We start from the raw sequence: 18,812 nt of genomic DNA, 5'->3' as shown, positions 1-18,812 counted from the left end.
TCAGATAATCTCATGGTTTGTGGGTTTGAGCCCCCTGTTGGGCTCTGTGCTGACAGCCTGGAGCCTACTTTGGATTCTGTGTCTCCTTCTCGCTATCCCTCCCCTGCTCACGCTCTCTCTCTCTCTCAAAAACAAATAAACATTAAAAAATTACAAAAAAAAAAGCAGTCTGGGAGCACCTGCCTGGCTCAGTCGGTAGAGCCTTTGATTCTTGATCTTGAGGGTTGTGAGTTTGAGCCTTACATTGGGTGTAGAGATTACTTTAAAATAAAATCTTAAGAAAATCAGTTCAAAATTCTGCTTTGATCACACTTACATGCTTGAGATAATTTCTGTCTCCAACTAATGGTTCTGCCCAGGGTAGTCGAGGCCTGGGACACACTTTTAGGGAAACAACTCTCGAGAGCAAAGAACAAGACCACATAGGAAGAAACAACGAGGAAATGTGATTAATACAGAGTAACTGGGCAGGCTAGGAGACCGCCGGAGAAACCAGACACACAACCTTCCCCCAAGGGCTGTGTTGTGTTCATTAATGTTTTTAGTGCCTGACATACGGAATGTTCAGTGCGTATTGCTTAAAAGAGTTACCATGGCATAGAGACAAAAACATTAAGAAAGGACAGATTCCTCAGTATTGTTTCTCACCCCGTTAAACTCCGGCACTCGTTCCCTAAGCATGAAATCTCATATTCTCCTTTAGTGTTAGTTTCAACATAAATTAAATATGGAGCCCCAAAACAAAGCAGCAAAGTGTGAGTGTCCCTTCACGCTCCACGGCAAAGGATAAGCAGAACAGTCAAGGGCAGAAGGAAAGCAGAGGCCGGCTAGCGTTGGCCCGGGCAAGGGAGACTCGCCCACGGCCCTACAACAGACCGGAAATCGGGGTCGGACCCGCGCGGGCTTCTGACGTCACTTCCCCCGCGACTTCCTGCGGAGGACATGGCGGCTCTCAGCGGTGTCCGCTGGCTGACCCGGGTGAGGCCTGGGGTCAGGTCGTGCCGGGGCCGGGTGGGGGTGCCACGGGTGTGTACCAGGCTCACTGAAGTATTCGGGGTGTGGGACCCCCGTACCCGACCTCACGGGCGTGTGCGTCTCTGTCACAGGCGCTGGTCGCCGCCCCGAATTCCGGGACATGGAGGAACCTGTGTACCTCTGCCGTGGCGCACGCCGCCTCTCGAAGCCAGGTAAGGGAAAGTCCGGCTCCGGTCTGTCCACGCGCCTGTCCCCTCGTCCCCCGCTCCCCGGGACCAGTGCTCCCACCCCAGCTGTGGCTCTGATGGTCCCGCTGGCAGGCTGAGGACATGAGGGTGGAGGGCGCCTTTCCCGTGACCATGCTGCCAGGCGACGGCGTGGGGCCTGAACTGATGCACGCTGTCAAGGAGGTGTTCAAGGTGAGTGACGTCGGGGAATCAGCCAGCACACACTATGGGGCGGGTTGGAAAGGACTTCCCCCATCGTGACCCAGAGATTTTGGGGACCTGTCCCTGAAGGCTGCCTCTGTCCCAGTGGAGTTCCAGGAGCATCACCTGAGCGAGGTGCAGAATATGGCATCTGAGGAGAAGCTGGAGCAGGTGTTGAGTTCCATGAAGGAGAACAAGGTGGCCATCATTGGTACGTGTGCCCCCTTGCTATTCCACCCATATGCCTTTTAAAATCACACGAGCAAACGTTCTTTAAGCTTCTTTTGGCACATACTAACACCTTAAGTCCCCCAGGCTCCCATCACTATTTTGTGGTGGCCATTTGTTCCTTACTGTTTGGGACCCAGGAGTTGAGAGATCATGTGAGCTGCCTGTGCAGGAGGGTTTCAAGGGTTTGAAGTCTGTCAGGGGGCTATATCATGGGTCATCAAATCTTGTTAATTGTGTTTCTTGAATGCCACTTCTAGCTGCCTCTTTTCTTCTGTCTTCCCCCCTCCTTCCCTGCTTTAATCTCCCCATTAGAATTTTTTTTTGGCTTCCAGTTCTGCCCCTACAATCTGTCTTCTGCATCTGTTCTTTTGGAAAGACCGACATGGCTTTGCCAGACCCTGCCTTAGCGTGGGAGAGTAAGTTCTTCGTAAGCTGACTTTCAGCTTTTCTGCCTTCATTTCCATAACACTTGTTCTGTGCTTGGGGCACACTGGACTGTTAGTTTTCAAATACTATCTTGATTTACGTTGTTACTTCTGCCCGGAATGTTCTTCCTTTGATGCTGTTAGAATAGTCCTCACGTACCCTACTATAGTTTCCTAGGGCTACTGTAGAAATTACCTGAAAGTTAGTGTCTTAAAGTAATAAATATGTTCTCTTACAGTTCTGGAGGCTAGATTCCCAAAATTAAGGTGTTGGCCAGGCTTCCTCTGAAGGCTTAGGGGAGAATCATTCCTTGCCTCTTCCAGCTGCTGGTGGCTCTTGGTGTTCCTTGGTGTTTCTTAGCTTGTAGATGCATCGCTGCAATTTCTGCCTCATTTTTCGAACAGCTTTTCTCCCTCTGTGTCTGTGTATCTGTTTCTCTTTTGTTTCCTGGATAAAGACTTGACACTGGATTTCGGGCGCACCCTAATTCGAGATGATTTCATCTCTAGATCCTTAATTACGTCTATAAACACCGTTTTCCCAAATAAGGTCACACTTACAGGTTCTGAGGGTTAGGGCATGGACATTTCTTGTGGGCTCACTATTCAACCTACTGTACCCACTTAACCTAAGATTTGGCTGAAGTGCCAGCTGTTTTCATAAATTTCTTGATATTACGAGAGAGAATTTCTATTCTGTGCTTCTGTGTACGACATTAATACCTCTCCTGTGGTACTTATCGTGTCTTTCACATTATTCGTCTTTCCCAATGTCTTGTTTACGTTTTGAGGACAGGAATTGTGTATTGTGTTTTTTGGTTGATATCCCTAGTACCTGATACATGGTCAGTATTCAATAAGTATTGGTTGAAAAAATGTCAAATAGACCTGCAAGCATCAGTTTCTTCTTTGTCTCCAGAGGCATTTAAGATTCAGTGATTTGGGAGTGGGAGAGGAGAGTCTGGGTTGCATCATGTCACTGAGAGGGTTGGACACTGATCTGGGTTCCCTTGGTCTTAGCCTGTGCCCTCCCCCTCCCCCTTTGTTTACACAGGAAAGATCCATACCCCGATGGAGTATAAGGGAGAACTGGCCTCCTACGATATGCGACTGAGGTAGGTGGCGGGGGCCGTGGGCCAGAGGAGTCCTGGGGCACCAGGCAGAGTGCTGATGGCTCTGCCCCACCCTCAGGCGTAAGTTGGACTTGTTTGCCAATGTAGTCCACGTGAAATCGCTTCCTGGGTACAAGACTCGACACAACAATCTAGATCTCGTGATCATTCGAGAGCAGACAGAAGGGGAGTACAGCTCACTGGAACATGAGGTGAGGCCCTGGAAACTGGGGAGGGCAGGGGTGAAGGGAGAGAGCGGCATGGCTCCTTCCCTTGTTTTCAGGGTCACCTGGCTGTTTTTCTTTTCTTATCCAGAGTGCGAGGGGTGTGATTGAGTGCTTGAAGATCGTCACCCGAACCAAATCTCAGCGGATTGCCAAGTTTGCCTTTGACTATGCCACCAAGAAGGGGCGGGGCAAGGTCACGGCTGTTCACAAGGCCAACATCATGTGAGGGACATGTCTTTGCATGGGATAGGAGCCCCTGAGAAGGTAGCCCCTTGCACTTTCTTGATTGAATCTGTTCCCTTTGGCCCACGGACAGGAAACTTGGGGATGGGTTGTTCCTGCAGTGCTGTGAGGAAGTTGCTGAACTGTACCCCAAAATCAAGTTTGAGACAATGATCATAGACAACTGCTGCATGCAGGTAATGTCCTCCCCATGTCTCCGCCCTCAGAGTGCCCGGGATGGGCACGGAGCAGAACTTCTCCATGCCGCCATTTTGCCTCCTAGCTGGTGCAGAATCCTTACCAGTTTGATGTGCTGGTGATGCCCAATCTCTACGGGAACATTATTGACAATCTGGCTGCCGGCTTGGTTGGGGGAGCTGGTGTGGTCCCTGGTGAGAGCTATAGCGCAGAGTATGCGGTCTTTGAGACGGTACGTGAGGTCACCTCTTCTCTTCGCCCGGCCCTCTCTGCATGCCTGCCTTCTGACTTCAGGTCCCTTGACAGCTGCCCTCCGATGCATCCCCCTCCTCAGTGACCCTGGTGTGTTCTTCCCCCCCACTGCCGTATGCTTCTACCCTGGGTGTCTGACCTGAGCTCTCTTCCTCAATGCCCTTCCCTGACCTCAGCCTCTGCGAAACATCTGCTCCTAGTGACTCTGGCCTGCCCTCTCTCCATAGGGCGCCCGGCACCCATTTGCCCAGGCAGTGGGCAGGAACATAGCCAACCCCACAGCCATGCTGCTGTCAGCTTCCAACATGTTGCGGCATCTCAAGTAGGTGTTGGTGGGTTGGGGCAGGAGGCTGGGTGTTTTAAGGGGGAGCACAGGTGGGGAAATCAGGGGGATGATGTGGGGAGAATCTCAGTTTCTTCCTGTCTACATTGACAGTCTTGAGTATCACTCCAACATGATTGCAGATGCCGTGAAGAAGGTGATCAAAGTTGGCAAGGTGAGTCAGAAAGGCTGTGGGTTTCAGGGCCTCAGCACTCCTCTTTGGGGAACCTGAATCGGGGCCTCCTTTCCCTCCAGGTCCCCAGAACATCTTCTGCGCTCTGATCTTCCCCTGCAGCTCTCAGGGCTGTTCCTCACCTTCCTTCTCCTGGCTGTTTCATCCTCTGGGTCTCCTTTGCCTCTTGGTTACTGTCTGCTATGCCCTCTTTCCTGCTCCATCCATCGGCTCTTTTGTGGCTGCTGTCTGGGGGAGGGTGTGGGGGCCAGAGGAGCAGAGGGAGATAGCAGGCAGGATGAGGCACAGGTGTCTGCTTCTCCACACCTGCAAGCCCTTCCTCATCTGCATCCCCCTGCCTTCCGTCCTCCCACGTGGTCTGAAGTCCTCCAGGACTTGCATCTCCCATCTCACTTCACGCTCAGCCTCCCTCCCATCCTGCTCAGGCTGCAGCATAGCTCTCTGATAGTGGCTCTGGCCCAGACAGGAGTGGGGGAGCCCATGCTCTTCCAAACCTGGCCACCTCCTTGCGATTCTGCTGCATTGCATCTTCTTTCTGGCCTTGTCATTCCTTCTTGGATTCCATGCCCATCACATTGCCCTATCCCCCCTTCATGGGCTCTCTTCTCTTCTTCCCCACGGCTTTTGCTGGTGGTGGCTGTAGGTGCGGACTCGAGACATGGGCGGCTACAGTACCACAACCGACTTCATCAAGTCTGTCATCGGCCACCTGCACCCCCACGGGGGCTAAACCCCTTTATTCCCTCCAACCTCACAAGGACCATACTACCTACACCTCCCTTCAGTACAGTGGACCAGAGAAGAGCTCTTAAACCTTTTAGACCATAATCATCTGGGCAGAGCCTAGGTTGTCCTGGGGCTGGCTTCCTTAGGGACCCGTGTATTACTAGGTGGGGGTAGGGGGCCGCCTAGGGATGGGGCCTAGGCCACAGGGATGATGACCATTCTCCCCTACAGGTTCGAACTTCTGACATGGGTGGCTATGCCACCTGCCAAGACTTCACTGAGGCGGTCATTGGTGCTCTGCCTCACCAGTAGGTCCCATCCACACCCATAGCCATGTAAGGTGTTCAATAAAACAAATTATATGGACTCCTGTGAATTTGTTTTTATTGGGATATAAGGGATGGGTTGGGAAACGCCATGTGGGTTATGCCCCACCAGGAAAATGTCCGCTCTAATCTTCCTGGGAGAACTTCTGGAGCTTTTTCTTTTTCTTGGAGCTGCTGCTCTTGCTGCCAACAGCCTCTTCTGGTCCACTGCTGAGTGGCTCCTCCTTGGAAGAGAATTTCCTCTTTTTCTTAGGGATGCTCCTGTTTGCTGCCTCTTCGGCATCACTAACTGGTTCCTCTTTGGGGAAAGATTTCTTCCTTTTAGGAAGACTTCCGCTGCCAGCGGTCTCTTCAAGATCACTACTAACCAGCTCCTCCTTGGAAAAAGATTTCTTTTTCTTGGGTTTGGAGACAGAAACCGATGGGTCTTCCATTCCATTCTCCTGAGGAGTCTCCTGGGGCTTTTGCTTTTTCTTCTTCTTGGGTCTCTCACTTATCTCCTAAAGAGAAAAATGGGCATGAAACTATCTTCCATCGTATGAATATGCGCACCTCTGAAAATTCCAGCAACTAAATAGGGCAGAGAAACTGGTGGAAATGGTGTGAAAATCGCCCAGTGTTTCGGAAAGGATTTCTAACTATAGGCAAGATGCTGCAAACCCATCCCCAAGGGGACTCCCACTTAAGGAGGATATGTTGCTAAGCCCATGAAATAGCTATAGAAAAACACACACTAGAACCATCATGCCATGTTCCAAAGGGGACCCTGAAAGACTACTTGACAAACTGGGCGCTGCATGAAAATCCTGGGGAGGACCCTAACCTAGCACACATCATGGAGACCTCCCTGCCCCAAGCCCCACTATGAAATGCTACCACCTCCAGCCAACACGGCTGAGAACACGCAGAGCAGGAATTCACACTACCCCCGGTTGAGGACTCCTGGGAGGCAGCCGAGGACAGAACACTTGCCCAGGGACCGGGTGTGTTACAACCAGCTCTCTGGGCTCCTGAGCCAGTTCTCTCAGCACCTATCTCCTTCCTATAGAATCAAGAGGTAGTTTGAGATGTTTCAGGTCCTGATTTTAGTCCAAAAGCCTGGACTCGAGACCATGATGTGAGGTAGCACATCCTCTGTTCTGCTGTCAAGAACCCTACACCCGGGGCCTTCACCCTGGGCTGAGGGTTGGCCTGCCCACTGACCTCACACTCCTCCGGGGTACTACTGCTGTTTTCCGAAGACGCGAGGGCAAGGGCGGCCAGCCGTTTCTTCTCCTTCTTCAAGCGTTTCTTCTCCTGCTTCTCCAGCTTCCTGGCCATCTCAGCAGCCGCTTCCTCTGCCTGGCCAAAGAAAAGTGCTGAAAAGGCCCTGAAGACTGCAGGTTCTCTAGGCCTCCTTTCCAGCTTCATTGGATCAGGCTCATTAAATCAGTTTTTTTTGCCTCCACTCTACAAAGTCAGGCTTAGCCAGTTCATCACCTCCAACAGCCAGCTCTGGTCCTTCCCCCACCCAGCAAAGCCCAAACTGACCTGAACCATTGCCTCCTTCATGACATCCAGATTCTTTCGTGGAATCTCTCCTGTCTCATAGAAGGACAGCCGCTCCTCAACTTGCTCTCGAAGCTTCTCCCCAAATACACTTGTGGGCACCTCTGGATGTGTGTGTGTGTGTGCGTGTGGGTAAACAAAGCCTGTCAGCTCCTAAAGGGCCAGCTACTCCCCACCGTTTTCCCTCTACCCTCAGCTTCACTCAGACCCAAGGTATCAACACTCACTAGGTGAACTGCTGTTGACGAAAAATATTGCCATCATTGTAGAAGCTGCTAGGTAGTCGGCCTCCCCTCCTCCCAGCCCCTTCTCCTCCAACCCCCCCCACCCATACCAGAGAAGCAATCAATTCGTGAGGCAATACTGCATTTGTTTGCCAGGTATCGGGAGATGCGGCCTTTGTTCTTGGCAGCTGCTCGGCCAATGAAGGTGGAGTGGAAAATGAGTCCATATTTTGGGGTGTTACCCCTGGTCTTCAGGGCTCTGGGAGAAGAATATTTAGTGGGGAGTTTAAGATCAGAAATCTCACCCCCACCAGCCGAGGCAGCTCCTCCCCTCCCGTGCTCCCCCAGTCTCCAAAGTGAGCCTTAGGCTGGACTGGGTCTCTACACCCCCACCTCATGCCAACCCACAGCTCCCAGAGGCAGAGGGAAGGCATCCAATGTCGCTGACCTGGAAATCTGGTCCCTTTGCTGGGCCCTGGGAATCACTCAGACACCAGGACTGGCCATCACCCCATAGCAGAGGTCTGTATAGGTCAGGGAGCCCTGGTCAGCCATCACCGTGATCCCCAAACAAGCAGTGGGCACCGCAAGTGGCACCTGTGTGTGGGCAGGTGCCCTCACTGGTACCTGAACAGGGCCTTTTCAGCCCCAAGGATCTGCACTGTGGACGCTGGATACTTGGCCAGGTTGGTGAGGCTGCCAGCATGAGCAATGAGACGTGCACCTACCTAGAAAAGGATTCAAGGAATTAGAGAAGCTGGAATTGCCACTCTACCAACTGCATAATTCCGCTTCACCCATCGTCAAGTGCAACTGGGGAAGATTAACAATGGGTCAGAAAATACAGCAGTATGGACCTCTGTTGTAATAGTCCTTAACCCCATGTTGTGTTCCCCATGACGTACCGCTTCCCCAATTAGCGCTGATAGGCTGGGGGCTACTTGGCTCATCTTGGATCGCAGGTAAGTATGTAGGCTCTGGCGGTACTCTGACAAAGACACCACACGACTGGAGAAGCTCTCGATGTTTATCAAGTCGATGGCTGATATGTCCATGCCTAAGGGACACCAAGAATGAATGCAAGAGCAGATATTCACAGCCCCAAACTTATTCTGGCCACTAAGCTGTACTGACCCATGGAGGACCGCGAGGCATCCAGAATAGCCTTAGCCTTGGCTCCATCCATTGTCAGCTCTTCCAGCTTCTCCAGCTTGTCTTCATTCAGCTCCCTTCGGTTTCCAATGAACTGAGCGAGGCGGCAGTATGTAGCATTGTCATTGATGATCTTCACCAGCTCAGGAAAGTGATACCCGTACCACTCCCTGCAAAAAGCCAGCGCAATCACTCCTTGCCCAGCTGCCAGGTCTCAAAGCTATAGCCTCAACCCTCTCCATTTCTATTCTTTGCCTGAACAACAGGAAACAAGTCAGATTCAAAACGTCAACTCCATGTCCCCCCATTCACAATACAGACCAGGCAAAGCACCTGGGCTGGGGTGTATATGGGTGGATTTACTCTGCCTCCTCTTTCTGTACAGTCAGTGTAAGAACACAGCCTGTGGTAAGCACCAGGAGGCTCAGCCCCACCCCACGCGGTTCTGCCGGCAGGAGCCAGTCCTGACTTCAGCATTCAAATTAGTTAAACCACAGGCCAAAGACCCCCTTCTCAGGGGTTGCTCAGGCTCTTTACCTGACACGCATGGAGAAAGTATTGATGTCCTTATCCAGCTGGTCCAGGAGACTAATGGATTGGATAATCATATTGTCTACCCGGTTCACGTTAAACTTAACTTTGGCACGGGAATAGCTGTGTCCCAGCCCCAACTGGGCTTTACAAGCAGACAGATCTGTCAGACCCTTCACCAGGTTGTGGAAGTGCAGACGAACCCCTGGAGGAGAGCGAGACTGTGAGCAAGGGAAGGTTCTAAGCCAACCTCTGCACTCACGGGCACCAGCCAAGCAGAAGGGCTTCCCAGAAGCAACCTTAAGCTAAGCACCCTGTTAAGTTTCCAGATCCCCCCTCAGAGATGCCACGAATGTAGTGAATGTTAATAGCAGTCCCACCTCGCAGGATCTCAGCTATCACGCCTCCAGTCTGGCAGTTGTACCCTAACTCTTCTTGTATAGCAGCACCGATCTTGGGGTCTCCAACCCCCAAGAGTACTTTCTTCTTTTTGGATGGCAGGTGTGTCTCCAAGAGCAGGCGGAGGTCCTCGTGAACAACACCTCAGGGCAGAGAACAGAGAGCTTCCACTAACATACTGAAGAATGCTTAACTCATAAAAGGGATCCTGTCACCCTAAATGCTGATTAAGTGATAGACTTATCCTATGTTGGTCCCACAGGGCATGCTGGGATAGCACACCTAGATCCTTCCTTGCTTCAGGCTTTGCTCAGAGACATGGAGACATCAGTGATTGCACTCAGGGGATTGACAGATTCACGTCATCACTGCAAAGCCTGCATCAACCATGGAAGGAACAGGATTCAGGTCCAATTGCAAACGTGTGCAATATATAATTGAAGCCTCCAACACACCCTAGGGCGCTGTGTAAATAAGCATTTAGTGCCTGATTTGCCTTCTGGAATAATCTTTTCTTGGCTCTTCTGTATCAAAACCGCCTTTTCCAAGCACTTCGACAATTACCAGAGAACCACCTTTACCATCAAACCATGCCTCCCTACCGGATTTCACCTATGGAGCACTTATCTCTAGAAGACCCACAAAGAAATCACATCCACTTATCTCCGTAAAATACTTGGTGGTGGCCGACTCACCTTCAGACACAGCGTTGGCATTTTCCAAGGCAACCTGGGACGAGGCAAAGGGACAAAAGGCCACGAGACGAACGATATTGTGGAACTTGCCCAGGTTGAGCACGCACTCTTCCACCTTGGGGAAGAAACAGGATGAGCGGTTTTCTTCCCTGGCTCTTGCCTCTAGGGCGCAGTAAAGCAGCGGTTCTCAGCCCTGCACGCATGTTTAAGAACCAACCGAACGCTTTGAAAACGAGCCGAGTATAGGCCCTGAATCCCGGTCGGCTTCATCGTACGGGGTGCAATCCGGGGCGGCTTACTTGCAAGTGCTTCTAACGCGACACTAATTACGAACGCAGGTAAGGACCCCCCCCCCCCCAACACACCCACCCACCGCCAGGTCGGGAGCTTTCAGGCCCAGCGCACCCCCCCAAAGCGCGACCGGCCACGTGGGAGCGCGCGGTGCATGCCGGGGCCCGGCGGCCCGAGGAGCTGTGGTGCGGCCGGCAAGCCCACCGCTTCCACCCACCTGCGGCAGCAGCAGGCTGATCTCCTCCACCTCCTTCAGCGCCAGCAGCGCGTAGCCGACCGCGTGCTCGAATAGCACGTGCAGCAGCACCTGGAACGGGAGCCAGGGCGCGAGCGTCAGCGCGGTTCCCGAGTTCACCCGGCCCCGCTCCCAGGGCAGACTCCCGCCCCGGCCCGGGCTCCCGCCCGAACTCAGGCCCAAACCTCGGCCTTCGCCTCACCCGCACCCGCTACCACTCCTCACCATGGCGCCCGCTCCTGGCCCGGCTCGCAATGCGGCGAGTGGTCTCCGGCGCGCGGAACCGGGCTCCGGAAGCCACGCCTCCGCGCCGCCGGCCAATCAGAGACCGGGGACGATACCTTTGCGGGCCTTCGGAGGGGTGCGCCGCAGTGGTATCGCCCGGAGGGCGGGAGTTGGGAGCGCGAGCGCGCGGGCTGCCGTGCGGCCTCCGCTGCGGCGCGGGTCGGCGTGGTTGCCGGGGACGCGCGGGATGCGGCCCGGCCAGCAGGCCGCAAAGCAGTTTGGGAAGGCGCTTTCCCAGATAATATTCCAGCCCCAGGTCTTCATCATAGGAATTGTGGATGGCAGAGCTCGGCAGAGGCCTGGCGGGAGATCCCGTGCGGGCCGCGGCGACTCTTCCCACGCGGAAACTTGTTGCCGAGCCCGCTTTCCGCAACGCGGGTGATCTAGAGCCCTGGACCCCTCCCTGCTCCCCACGCCTCCCGGGACCCTTTCGTCCCCGCCTCCCACTCGGGGACCACCCTGCTCCCGCGGATGGAAGCGGGGCCTGGGGCGCGATGGCGCAGACCCGGAGGAAACGGCTTTCGGTGGCCCGCTTCGAGCTTTTCGGTTGTATTTTGTTTATTACTTTAAAAAATGAGGGTGGCAGGCGATACAGTAGAAACGAATGACAGTCTCACCTGTTCCTTGGTCGGCTTCTGGTTCCCCTTGCTGAAGCAGAGCCAGTTCCTTTGGTAGGGCCACGTGTTGCTCGCCCCGTTGAACGCCCAGTTCCAGGTGAATGGGAGCTGCTTCCAGGCCCTCTAGGACGGGGTTCTGGGCAATCTGGTGACTTTTGAAATTCCCTTTGCTTTAGTAATGAATATTAGAGTTATAAACCCCAAACCTGGTTATCCTAAAGTAGTAAATATGCTGGCAAATTAAAAAAAATCATTTTAAGGGGATTTTTATTCCATATATCCCCATAACTAAAGCGCATTTATAAATTGAACATATTTTCTTCTTAGGCAATTCACTTCCTTGGTAAACAAAATCCACTCTTAAAAATAGGAGGAACCTTAAAATCTCATAATCTCAATATTGCTTAAAATGTGATTAAATTCTTATTACATAGCTCACTCTTAAAAATAGGAGGAACCTTAAAATCTCATAATCTCAATATTGCTTAAAATGTGATTAAATTCTTATTACATATATTCTTGTACAGTCATGAATCTGAATCAGTTACTCTTTCACATTAAAAAATTTTTTTTTTTTTTTTTTTTTTTTTTTAGAGAGCGTGAATAGGGGAGAGGGGCAGAGGGTGAGAGAGATAATCTTATGCAAGCTCCACACTCAGTGGAGAGCCCGAGGCAGGGCTTGATCCCACAACCCTGGACCGTTGGCGGTGGGTGGTAACCTGAGCCAGAATCCAGAGTCAGATGCTCAGCCAAAGGAGCCACCCAGGTGCCCCACTCTTTCACATTTTAAGGAATTGCAAAATTAATCTGTTACATACATCAGTATGTTCAATTCTCTTAAATTATAAATACCAAATTAAGTAGATGTTTCCAAAATGTAACAGAAAATACTGATGCTATGACTGATTTTTTTCATTATTTCTGTACTTAATCCTAAATATTCCTGGGGTTACAGGTGCTTACCTGCTAAAGTAGGGGTTTTCAAGGTAAAGTCAGAATGCATCAATGGATTGCAGAATTAATTTAGACATTCTTGGCCAGCATTAGAAAAATAGGATGTGGGGCAGTGGGTGGCTCAGTTGGTTGAGCATCCAACTCTTGATTTCAGCTCAGGTCAAGATCTCATCGTTCATAGAATGGAGCCCCACACTGGGCCCTGTGCTGATAGTGCAGAGCCTGCTTAGGATTCTCTCTCTCTCTCTTTTTCTCTGCCCCTCCCCTGCTTGTGCACACTCTCTCTCTTCTCAAAGTAAATAAATAAACTTAAAAAAAATCGGAAGAAAGAGAATAGAACATAATAGTAGGTCACATAGAGGATTGATCTGTAAGACGTTTGCTTCAGCTAAGCATACATAGAAATATGTATGTATGTAAAATCCATATGCACACATGCAAATTTATAGTGTGGGTATATATACATAAACATACATTTCTGTGGATTAAATTCAAGAGGCCTGCGAGTCACCGAGCTGAAAGTTAACCATAGATTTGAGCTGTCTGGTTATAAAGGAACTGTGGTAGAGCCCTTGGCTAACTTACAGAAATGGCGGAAGAGAATAGCACTTCAACTGGTGAAATACACACACGATTAGATGGGATGTGTTGTAACCACTAACACTATTCTTTTGGCTTCCTCACTTCCACCTCTTTGCTTTTTAAATTAAACAATTTTTTTTTAATTTTTATTTTTATTTGGTTTTGAGACGGAGAGAGACAGTGTGAACTGGGAAGGCGCAGAAAGAGAGGGAGACACAGAATCTGAAGCAGGCTCCAGGCTCTGAGCACAGAGCCTGGTGCGGGGCTCCAGCTCACCAACTGCGAGATCGTGACCTGAGCCAAAGTCAGACGCTTAACTGACTGAACCACCTAGGCGCCCTTGCTTCTTATTTTTTTTAATGTTTTATTTATTTTTGAGAGAGAAAGAGTGCGAGCAGGGGAGGGGTAGAGAGAGAGGGGGACAGAGGATCCGAAGTGGGCGCGTCACGGACAGCAGTGAGCCTGGTGCAAGGCTCGAACTCACCAACCATGAGATCATGACCTGAGCTGAAGTTGGACACTCAAACAACTGAGCCACCCAGGGGCCGCTCACCTCCACCTCTTTAACTAAGTTGTCTCATTGATACGTCATGATCCTGACCTCGATGGGCATCTCTGCAGCATGTGATATTAGAGACCATATCTTCCTTCCCTTTGGGCTGGGTTCATCCCTACCTAGGTTCAGTTCTTGGCCACCAAAGTGGCAAAACTTCTGGCTTCCCCTTCTCTAAGCCATCTTCCTCGCCACTGCCAGAATGATCTTCCTAAGGCAGAGAATCCAATCACGTTCTGTTTGTAGGTGCTCATCGTAGCGTGAAGTAAAGGAAAGATTAAGGGCTTGGTGTCTCAGGATCACCTTGTGGTAGCTCGTCTCCGAAGATGACCACCAGTGATCCATCCCTCCTGGCATTAGGTCCTCGTGTAGTCCTCCCACAAAGAACCAGGCTGGGCCTGTGATTCATTCATTTTAGCCAATAGAATGTGGTAGCAGTGATACTGTGCCAGGGCACAGCCTCAGCCTTTTGCGTTCTTCGGAGCCTTGAGTTGCCTAATGAGAAATTCAGCCACTCTGCTTGCGAGAAGGAAAGGCCCTGAGACTTCACGGACAGGTCCAGCTTTCTGAGCAGCTCAACCGAGCCCAGCCTTCCAGCTGTCCCCGTCAAGAAGGTAGATAAAGCCATTGTGTGTGTTCCCGCCCCAGCCACCGTCTGACTGCCGCCACACAAGCAACCCCACACAAGGCCAGCAGAAGAACCACCTGTTGGAGCCTCATCTACCCGCAGAATTGTGAGAAATGGCCTTGTGGCTCAAAGCCACTAAATTTGGGGATGATTTGCCAAGCAGCCATAACCATGAATCAGTCAGCAAACGTGGGTTCATTTGGCTCATTAATGTAAACCTTTCTTTTTGATTCTGCATTCCCTCCAAAGTACTGCTTTCACTGTAGTCTACACATTTTTGGTGTGCAACATTTTCATCGCAATTCAATTCCAAATGTATTCTAGTTTCTTTTATGGATGCTGTTAGGACCCACGTGTTATTTGGACTGGTGATAAAGGTTGATGTCCTCCCTGCTTCCTGTTGCTGCTTTCTAAGTGTTATTTCCTCCTCTTTTTCTTTGAAAAACTTCGGCTACCCATCGCTGCCCGGTAGCATCCAGTTATGCACTGTGAGGGCTATTGCTTACTTTTTGGATAAGGAGGCAAGATGCTGTTGCAAAAATGGGGGGTGCCATAAGCCGGTGAACTTCCTAACCTCAGATTTACTACCCTGATTGTATCATTTCAGCTCAGTCTTGTAGATCCTGATGTGGTCCTGACCTCTGGCATCCTTATATGCATGAGGCCCAGGGGACTCCCCTTCCTTCCCTCCCTTCTTCCTTCCTTCTCCATTGTAGAACCCAACATCGGGCTTGAACTCACGACCCAAAGATCAAGACCCAAGCTGAGATCAAGAGTCAGACGCTTAACCAACTGGGCCTCCCGGGCGCCCTGTATTAGGCCCAGGTGATTTCTTTCAGCATGCAGACACCTTACAGACAGGAAGATGGGCTGGTGGCAAGTGGTGGGGGAAGGGAGCAGAGAAGCGAGCCCAAAGCTACCTCCATTCATCTCAGAAGCCAAACTAAACAACTGAATTCAGCCAGTCTTTTTTGGGCTAGTCTTTGAGGATATAGGTAGGTTTCAAGCTAGCAGGCACCTCGGACGCTGTACGATCCGACATCTTTTTGCAGAAGAGGAATGAGGATGTTCAGGGGTCAGGATGAGGAATCTGGGTATTCAAGAAGCGACAGCATCAGTGAATTCTTCTATTCATCCAAAAAAAAAAAAAAAAAAAAAGATTTTAGGGCACCTGGGTGGCTCAGTTGGTTGAGCATCTGTCTCTTGATTTTGACTCAGGTCATGATCCCAGGGTTGTGGAATCGAGCCCCTGTTGAGCATGGAGCCTGCTTGGGATTCTCTCCCCCCCCCCCCCCCCCCCCCACTCAGTCACTCTCAAAAAAAAAACAACAAAAACATGGGAAAAAAGGTTTTTTTGTCCCTATAGCATGCTAGGGATCTTTCTAGGTGCTGAGGATACCGTAGTAAAGAAACCAAGTCACTGCCATGGCAGAGTTTACATTCTAGAAGGAGATAAAAAAAAATCAAGTAAATGTGTAATGCAACAATACAGAAGGTTGCGTTGTTTTACCCAGGCCCTCAGGGAAGAGGTGGCATCCCGCAGAGATACAATGGTGATGTGAGGCTAACCTGTGACCTCTGACCTCGGAGACTTTATAATCCCAGGAGTCGAGCATCACCAAGAGCTTTAGTGCAATAGTGTGGGAGGCTGATCGGAAGACAACTTCCTGGGGAAGTTCCTGGGGAAGACTTTACAGCTAGAAGAGGTTTTAGGTAGTTACGAGAAGAATGTGTGGGTCATTTAGAGATCAGGGTGGGGTCTCGCAGATTAAGCTTCTGACTTCGGATCGTGGGTTAGAGCCCTGCATCGGGCTCTGTGCTGACAGCTCAGAGCCCGGAGCCTGCTTCGGATTCTGGGTCTCTCTCTCTCTCTGCCCCTTCCCCGCTCGCCCTCTGTGTCTCCCTCTCTCAAAAATCAACAAACATTAAAAAAAAGAGAGAGATGTTTGAAAAAAAAAACAAAACGAGCTATAGGATGGAACAAGAGTGCTGGTTGCCCGGGCATGTTCCAGGTTCAAGCTTCTTTTTTTTTTTTTTTTTTTTTTTTTTTAAAGTTTATGTTTGAGAAAGGACAAGCAGGGGAGGGGCAGCGAAAGAGAGGGAGACCCAGAATCCAAAGCAGGCTCCAGGCTCCAACCACAGAGTCCCAACGCAGGGCTCAAACCCACAAACTGCAAGATCATGACCTGAGCCAAAGTCGGACGCTTAACTGACCGAGCCACCCCGGCGCCCCAGGTTCAAGCTTTAAAGCCATGTGGCACCTGGAGCCTTTTCTTTCTCCCCGTAGATAGAACTGTCCATTCACTGGGAAGAATCATACTCTATAGCGTCTATTCCGCTTTTATTTAGCCCAGGCTGTGGCTCGCTGTGTCATTTTGTAAGTTAGCCCAGAATTTTCACTCCTGTCGACACTACTGGGGACCTATGGAAATGGAAGATGCTTTTTAAATTCCAGCGCGTAGGGAGAACTTCAGGAAAGGAAATTGCATGAAACAACCTCAAGATGGCGGCACTCTACACTCATTTCTAGAATGGAAAACCCTCACACTGAATTTGAAAGACTTCCAGGAATTCCTTGGCTCTTTTCTCAGATGTGGAAAGAACCCCTGCAACAGTCTTTGGTAATGAGTTACACATATGAACAATATTTCCACAGACACAGAAGAATGAAAAGCGTCCAAGGAAGATCATTGAGTTCATAAATTTTTGATCTTAAATTTTCTTTTAATGTCTGTTTATTTTTGAGACAGAGAATGAGTGGGGGAGGGGCAGAGAGAGGGAGACACAGAATGCAAAGCAGGCCCCAGGCTGTGAGCTGTCAGCACAGAGCCTGACACGGGGCTTGAACCCTTGAACCGTGAGCTCATGACCTGAGCCAAAGTCAGACGCTTAACCGGCTGAGCCACCCAGGCGCCCCTCCAGGATGTTTGATCTCGTCCACGCCTGTGATCATAGCTGTTATTTCTGAGCCTGTAGCACCGTGCTTGACTTACATGTATCTTACACGTGTCAACTTGTAGGATCTTTCTAACGGAATTTGGAGCTCAGGTTTCTATGGCTCATTTTGCAGACATGGTCCGGTGACAGAGATGTCTGTAATGCTCTGTATACCTCATCTGCCCCAACCATTATCTTGGGCCTTTCTTCACACTTTCTAAAACCAACACTGCATCGCAGAATAAATTACCTGGCACAGTGCTGCAGAGAGCTGTCTTTAACAGCAATCCTCAGCACTCAAAAACAAGCCTAACTTACAAAATTGGATGGCCCTCACACCCCTGGTGATTTTGCCTTTGAAGATTATATTTTAGTTTTGTTCCCTAGGAACAAAAAGGGATAAAGTCCCTACTGACTCTATCCTTAGGTTTTAAAGGTATCTCTTAGAAACAGCACATGGGATTATAAAATATTCATCTGATTATCTCTGTCCTCTATCTGCAGGGCTTGGTCTGTTTGCGTTTGTTTTGATTGCTGATATATCCCGTTTCTCTCATCTTACACGCTTTCTGTTCGTTACGTTGTTTGTTGTTGTTGCTTTGCCTTTCTGCCCCCCTCTTTCTCGGAGGTGCTATGAACCTGAGATCATTTTAAATGAAACTTTTCCATTTGAGGTTTTGGGAATGCCCAGTTGGTGTGGGAACTGAGATCCTCTGTGTGAGGGTTGCCTTGTGGGTATAAATTCTCAAGGGAGACTTTTTCCTCCTCCACTTTCTGCCAAGGTCAAAAAAGGACAAATGTCCCTTTCTGCAGTGCAGGTTTTTTTCTTATTATCCCTTATAGGAACTTGGGTGTCTCAGCTTTGGGTGGGCCTCTCCCGAGAATGTCTGAAGGGAGTTTACTGAATTGAGGGTCACCAGCAGAGTGCATGCTCTTGGTACGTGGCCCAGCTCCCCTTACTGGCTGGTGCGCCATACCCCGGTTTCTGTGAGTATGCAAGCTGTGGCGAGATCAGGTGTCTTCCTTGATCTTCCCCAAAGATGTGTTCCTACTTATGTGAGTCTGTGTACAATGATGTTCTTTATGGTCATAGAGTGCGATGATCGGAAATGAAAGGATCTGACTGCAGAAATAACCCCTGACAGATAGAAACCAGTGTCCATTTCATTTTCCCCCAGTAAGAAATGCACAAACAAGGTATCATCAGTAAGACACCAGCCATAGTTCTCTGGATAAATTGTTAAATAGACTTTCTATTTCAAATCATTCTTAGGTGAGCTGAACAAGGAAAGACAGAGAGGGAGACAGAGGGAGGGATGGAGGGAGGGAGTAAAAAGAAGAAAGAGTGATCTTCATGTCTGATGGCTCCTGGGTAGGCTGAATCGCAGATAGGACCGTTTTCTAATAACACGCCCCCACTGTAAAGCCAACCTGTATCAACAACACCCTTCCTCTCTTACCGGTGCCTTCTTCCCCTGCCTCTCTCCCTAGCTCGGTGGAAGATTCCTGTTGCTTGAGGGTCCTGGGAACCACCTTAGCTAATT

General features: G+C 50.2%; 2 protein-coding genes and 5 non-coding genes across 11 annotated transcripts; 1 reads left to right on the top strand and 6 right to left on the bottom strand.

Annotated features, from left to right (window-relative positions):
- Window positions 1-860: 860 nt before the first annotated feature.
- Window positions 861-5,677, top strand: IDH3B (isocitrate dehydrogenase (NAD(+)) 3 non-catalytic subunit beta). 3 transcript variants are annotated; one of them, XR_006703293.1, is made up of 13 exons: window positions 861-978; window positions 1,107-1,187; window positions 1,296-1,394; window positions 1,494-1,614; window positions 3,114-3,174; window positions 3,251-3,383; window positions 3,487-3,620; window positions 3,715-3,817; window positions 3,904-4,050; window positions 4,298-4,392; window positions 4,507-4,567; window positions 5,229-5,432; window positions 5,543-5,677. XR_006703293.1 is itself a non-coding variant. In XM_045445094.1 (12 exons), exons 1-12 carry the CDS (start codon window positions 943-945, stop codon window positions 5,621-5,623), a joined length of 1,152 nt encoding a protein of 383 aa, XP_045301050.1. In that variant the 5' UTR covers window positions 861-942; the 3' UTR covers window positions 5,624-5,677. The 3 variants fall into 3 exon arrangements, 2 of the variants coding, with proteins under 2 accessions (XP_045301050.1, XP_045301049.1); XM_045445094.1 differs by lacking the exon at window positions 5,229-5,432; XM_045445093.1 differs by having other exon boundaries at window positions 5,229-5,677.
- Window position 5,678: 1 nt separating this feature from the next.
- Window positions 5,679-11,046, bottom strand: NOP56 (NOP56 ribonucleoprotein). 3 transcript variants are annotated; one of them, XM_045445090.1, is made up of 12 exons: window positions 10,938-11,044; window positions 10,695-10,784; window positions 10,187-10,301; window positions 9,473-9,634; window positions 9,099-9,297; window positions 8,544-8,731; window positions 8,315-8,466; window positions 8,037-8,137; window positions 7,520-7,668; window positions 7,168-7,289; window positions 6,841-6,978; window positions 5,679-6,137 (listed from the first exon to the last, which is right to left on the bottom strand). In XM_045445090.1, the coding sequence occupies exons 1-12, from the start codon at window positions 10,938-10,940 to the stop codon at window positions 5,763-5,765; spliced, it is 1,794 nt and encodes a 597-aa protein (XP_045301046.1). In that variant the 5' UTR covers window positions 10,941-11,044; the 3' UTR covers window positions 5,679-5,762. The 3 variants fall into 3 exon arrangements, with proteins under 3 accessions (XP_045301046.1, XP_045301047.1, XP_045301048.1); XM_045445091.1 differs by having other exon boundaries at window positions 6,112-6,675; window positions 10,938-11,046; XM_045445092.1 differs by lacking the exon at window positions 5,679-6,137 and adding an exon at window positions 6,517-6,679 and having other exon boundaries at window positions 10,938-11,045.
- Window positions 7,049-7,121, bottom strand: LOC123581767. Its single transcript, XR_006703998.1, has one exon. It is a non-coding gene; the product is annotated as a small nucleolar RNA SNORD57 (small nucleolar RNA).
- On the bottom strand, window positions 7,384-7,454 carry LOC123581768. The gene has a single exon (XR_006703999.1). It is a non-coding gene; the product is annotated as a small nucleolar RNA SNORD56 (small nucleolar RNA).
- On the bottom strand, window positions 7,890-7,974 carry LOC123581793. The gene has a single exon (XR_006704021.1). It is a non-coding gene; the product is annotated as a small nucleolar RNA SNORD86 (small nucleolar RNA).
- LOC123581784 lies at window positions 8,856-8,986 on the bottom strand. Its single transcript, XR_006704013.1, has one exon. It is a non-coding gene; the product is annotated as a small nucleolar RNA SNORA51 (small nucleolar RNA).
- On the bottom strand, window positions 9,798-9,865 carry LOC123581795. Its single transcript, XR_006704023.1, has one exon. It is a non-coding gene; the product is annotated as a small nucleolar RNA SNORD110 (small nucleolar RNA).
- Window positions 11,047-18,812: the final 7,766 nt, after the last annotated feature.

Source organism: Leopardus geoffroyi, chromosome A3, assembly GCF_018350155.1.
Source record: "Leopardus geoffroyi isolate Oge1 chromosome A3, O.geoffroyi_Oge1_pat1.0, whole genome shotgun sequence".
NCBI classification, from domain to species: domain Eukaryota; kingdom Metazoa; phylum Chordata; class Mammalia; order Carnivora; family Felidae; genus Leopardus; species Leopardus geoffroyi.
This window is presented reverse-complemented; position numbering and strand designations above follow the sequence as displayed.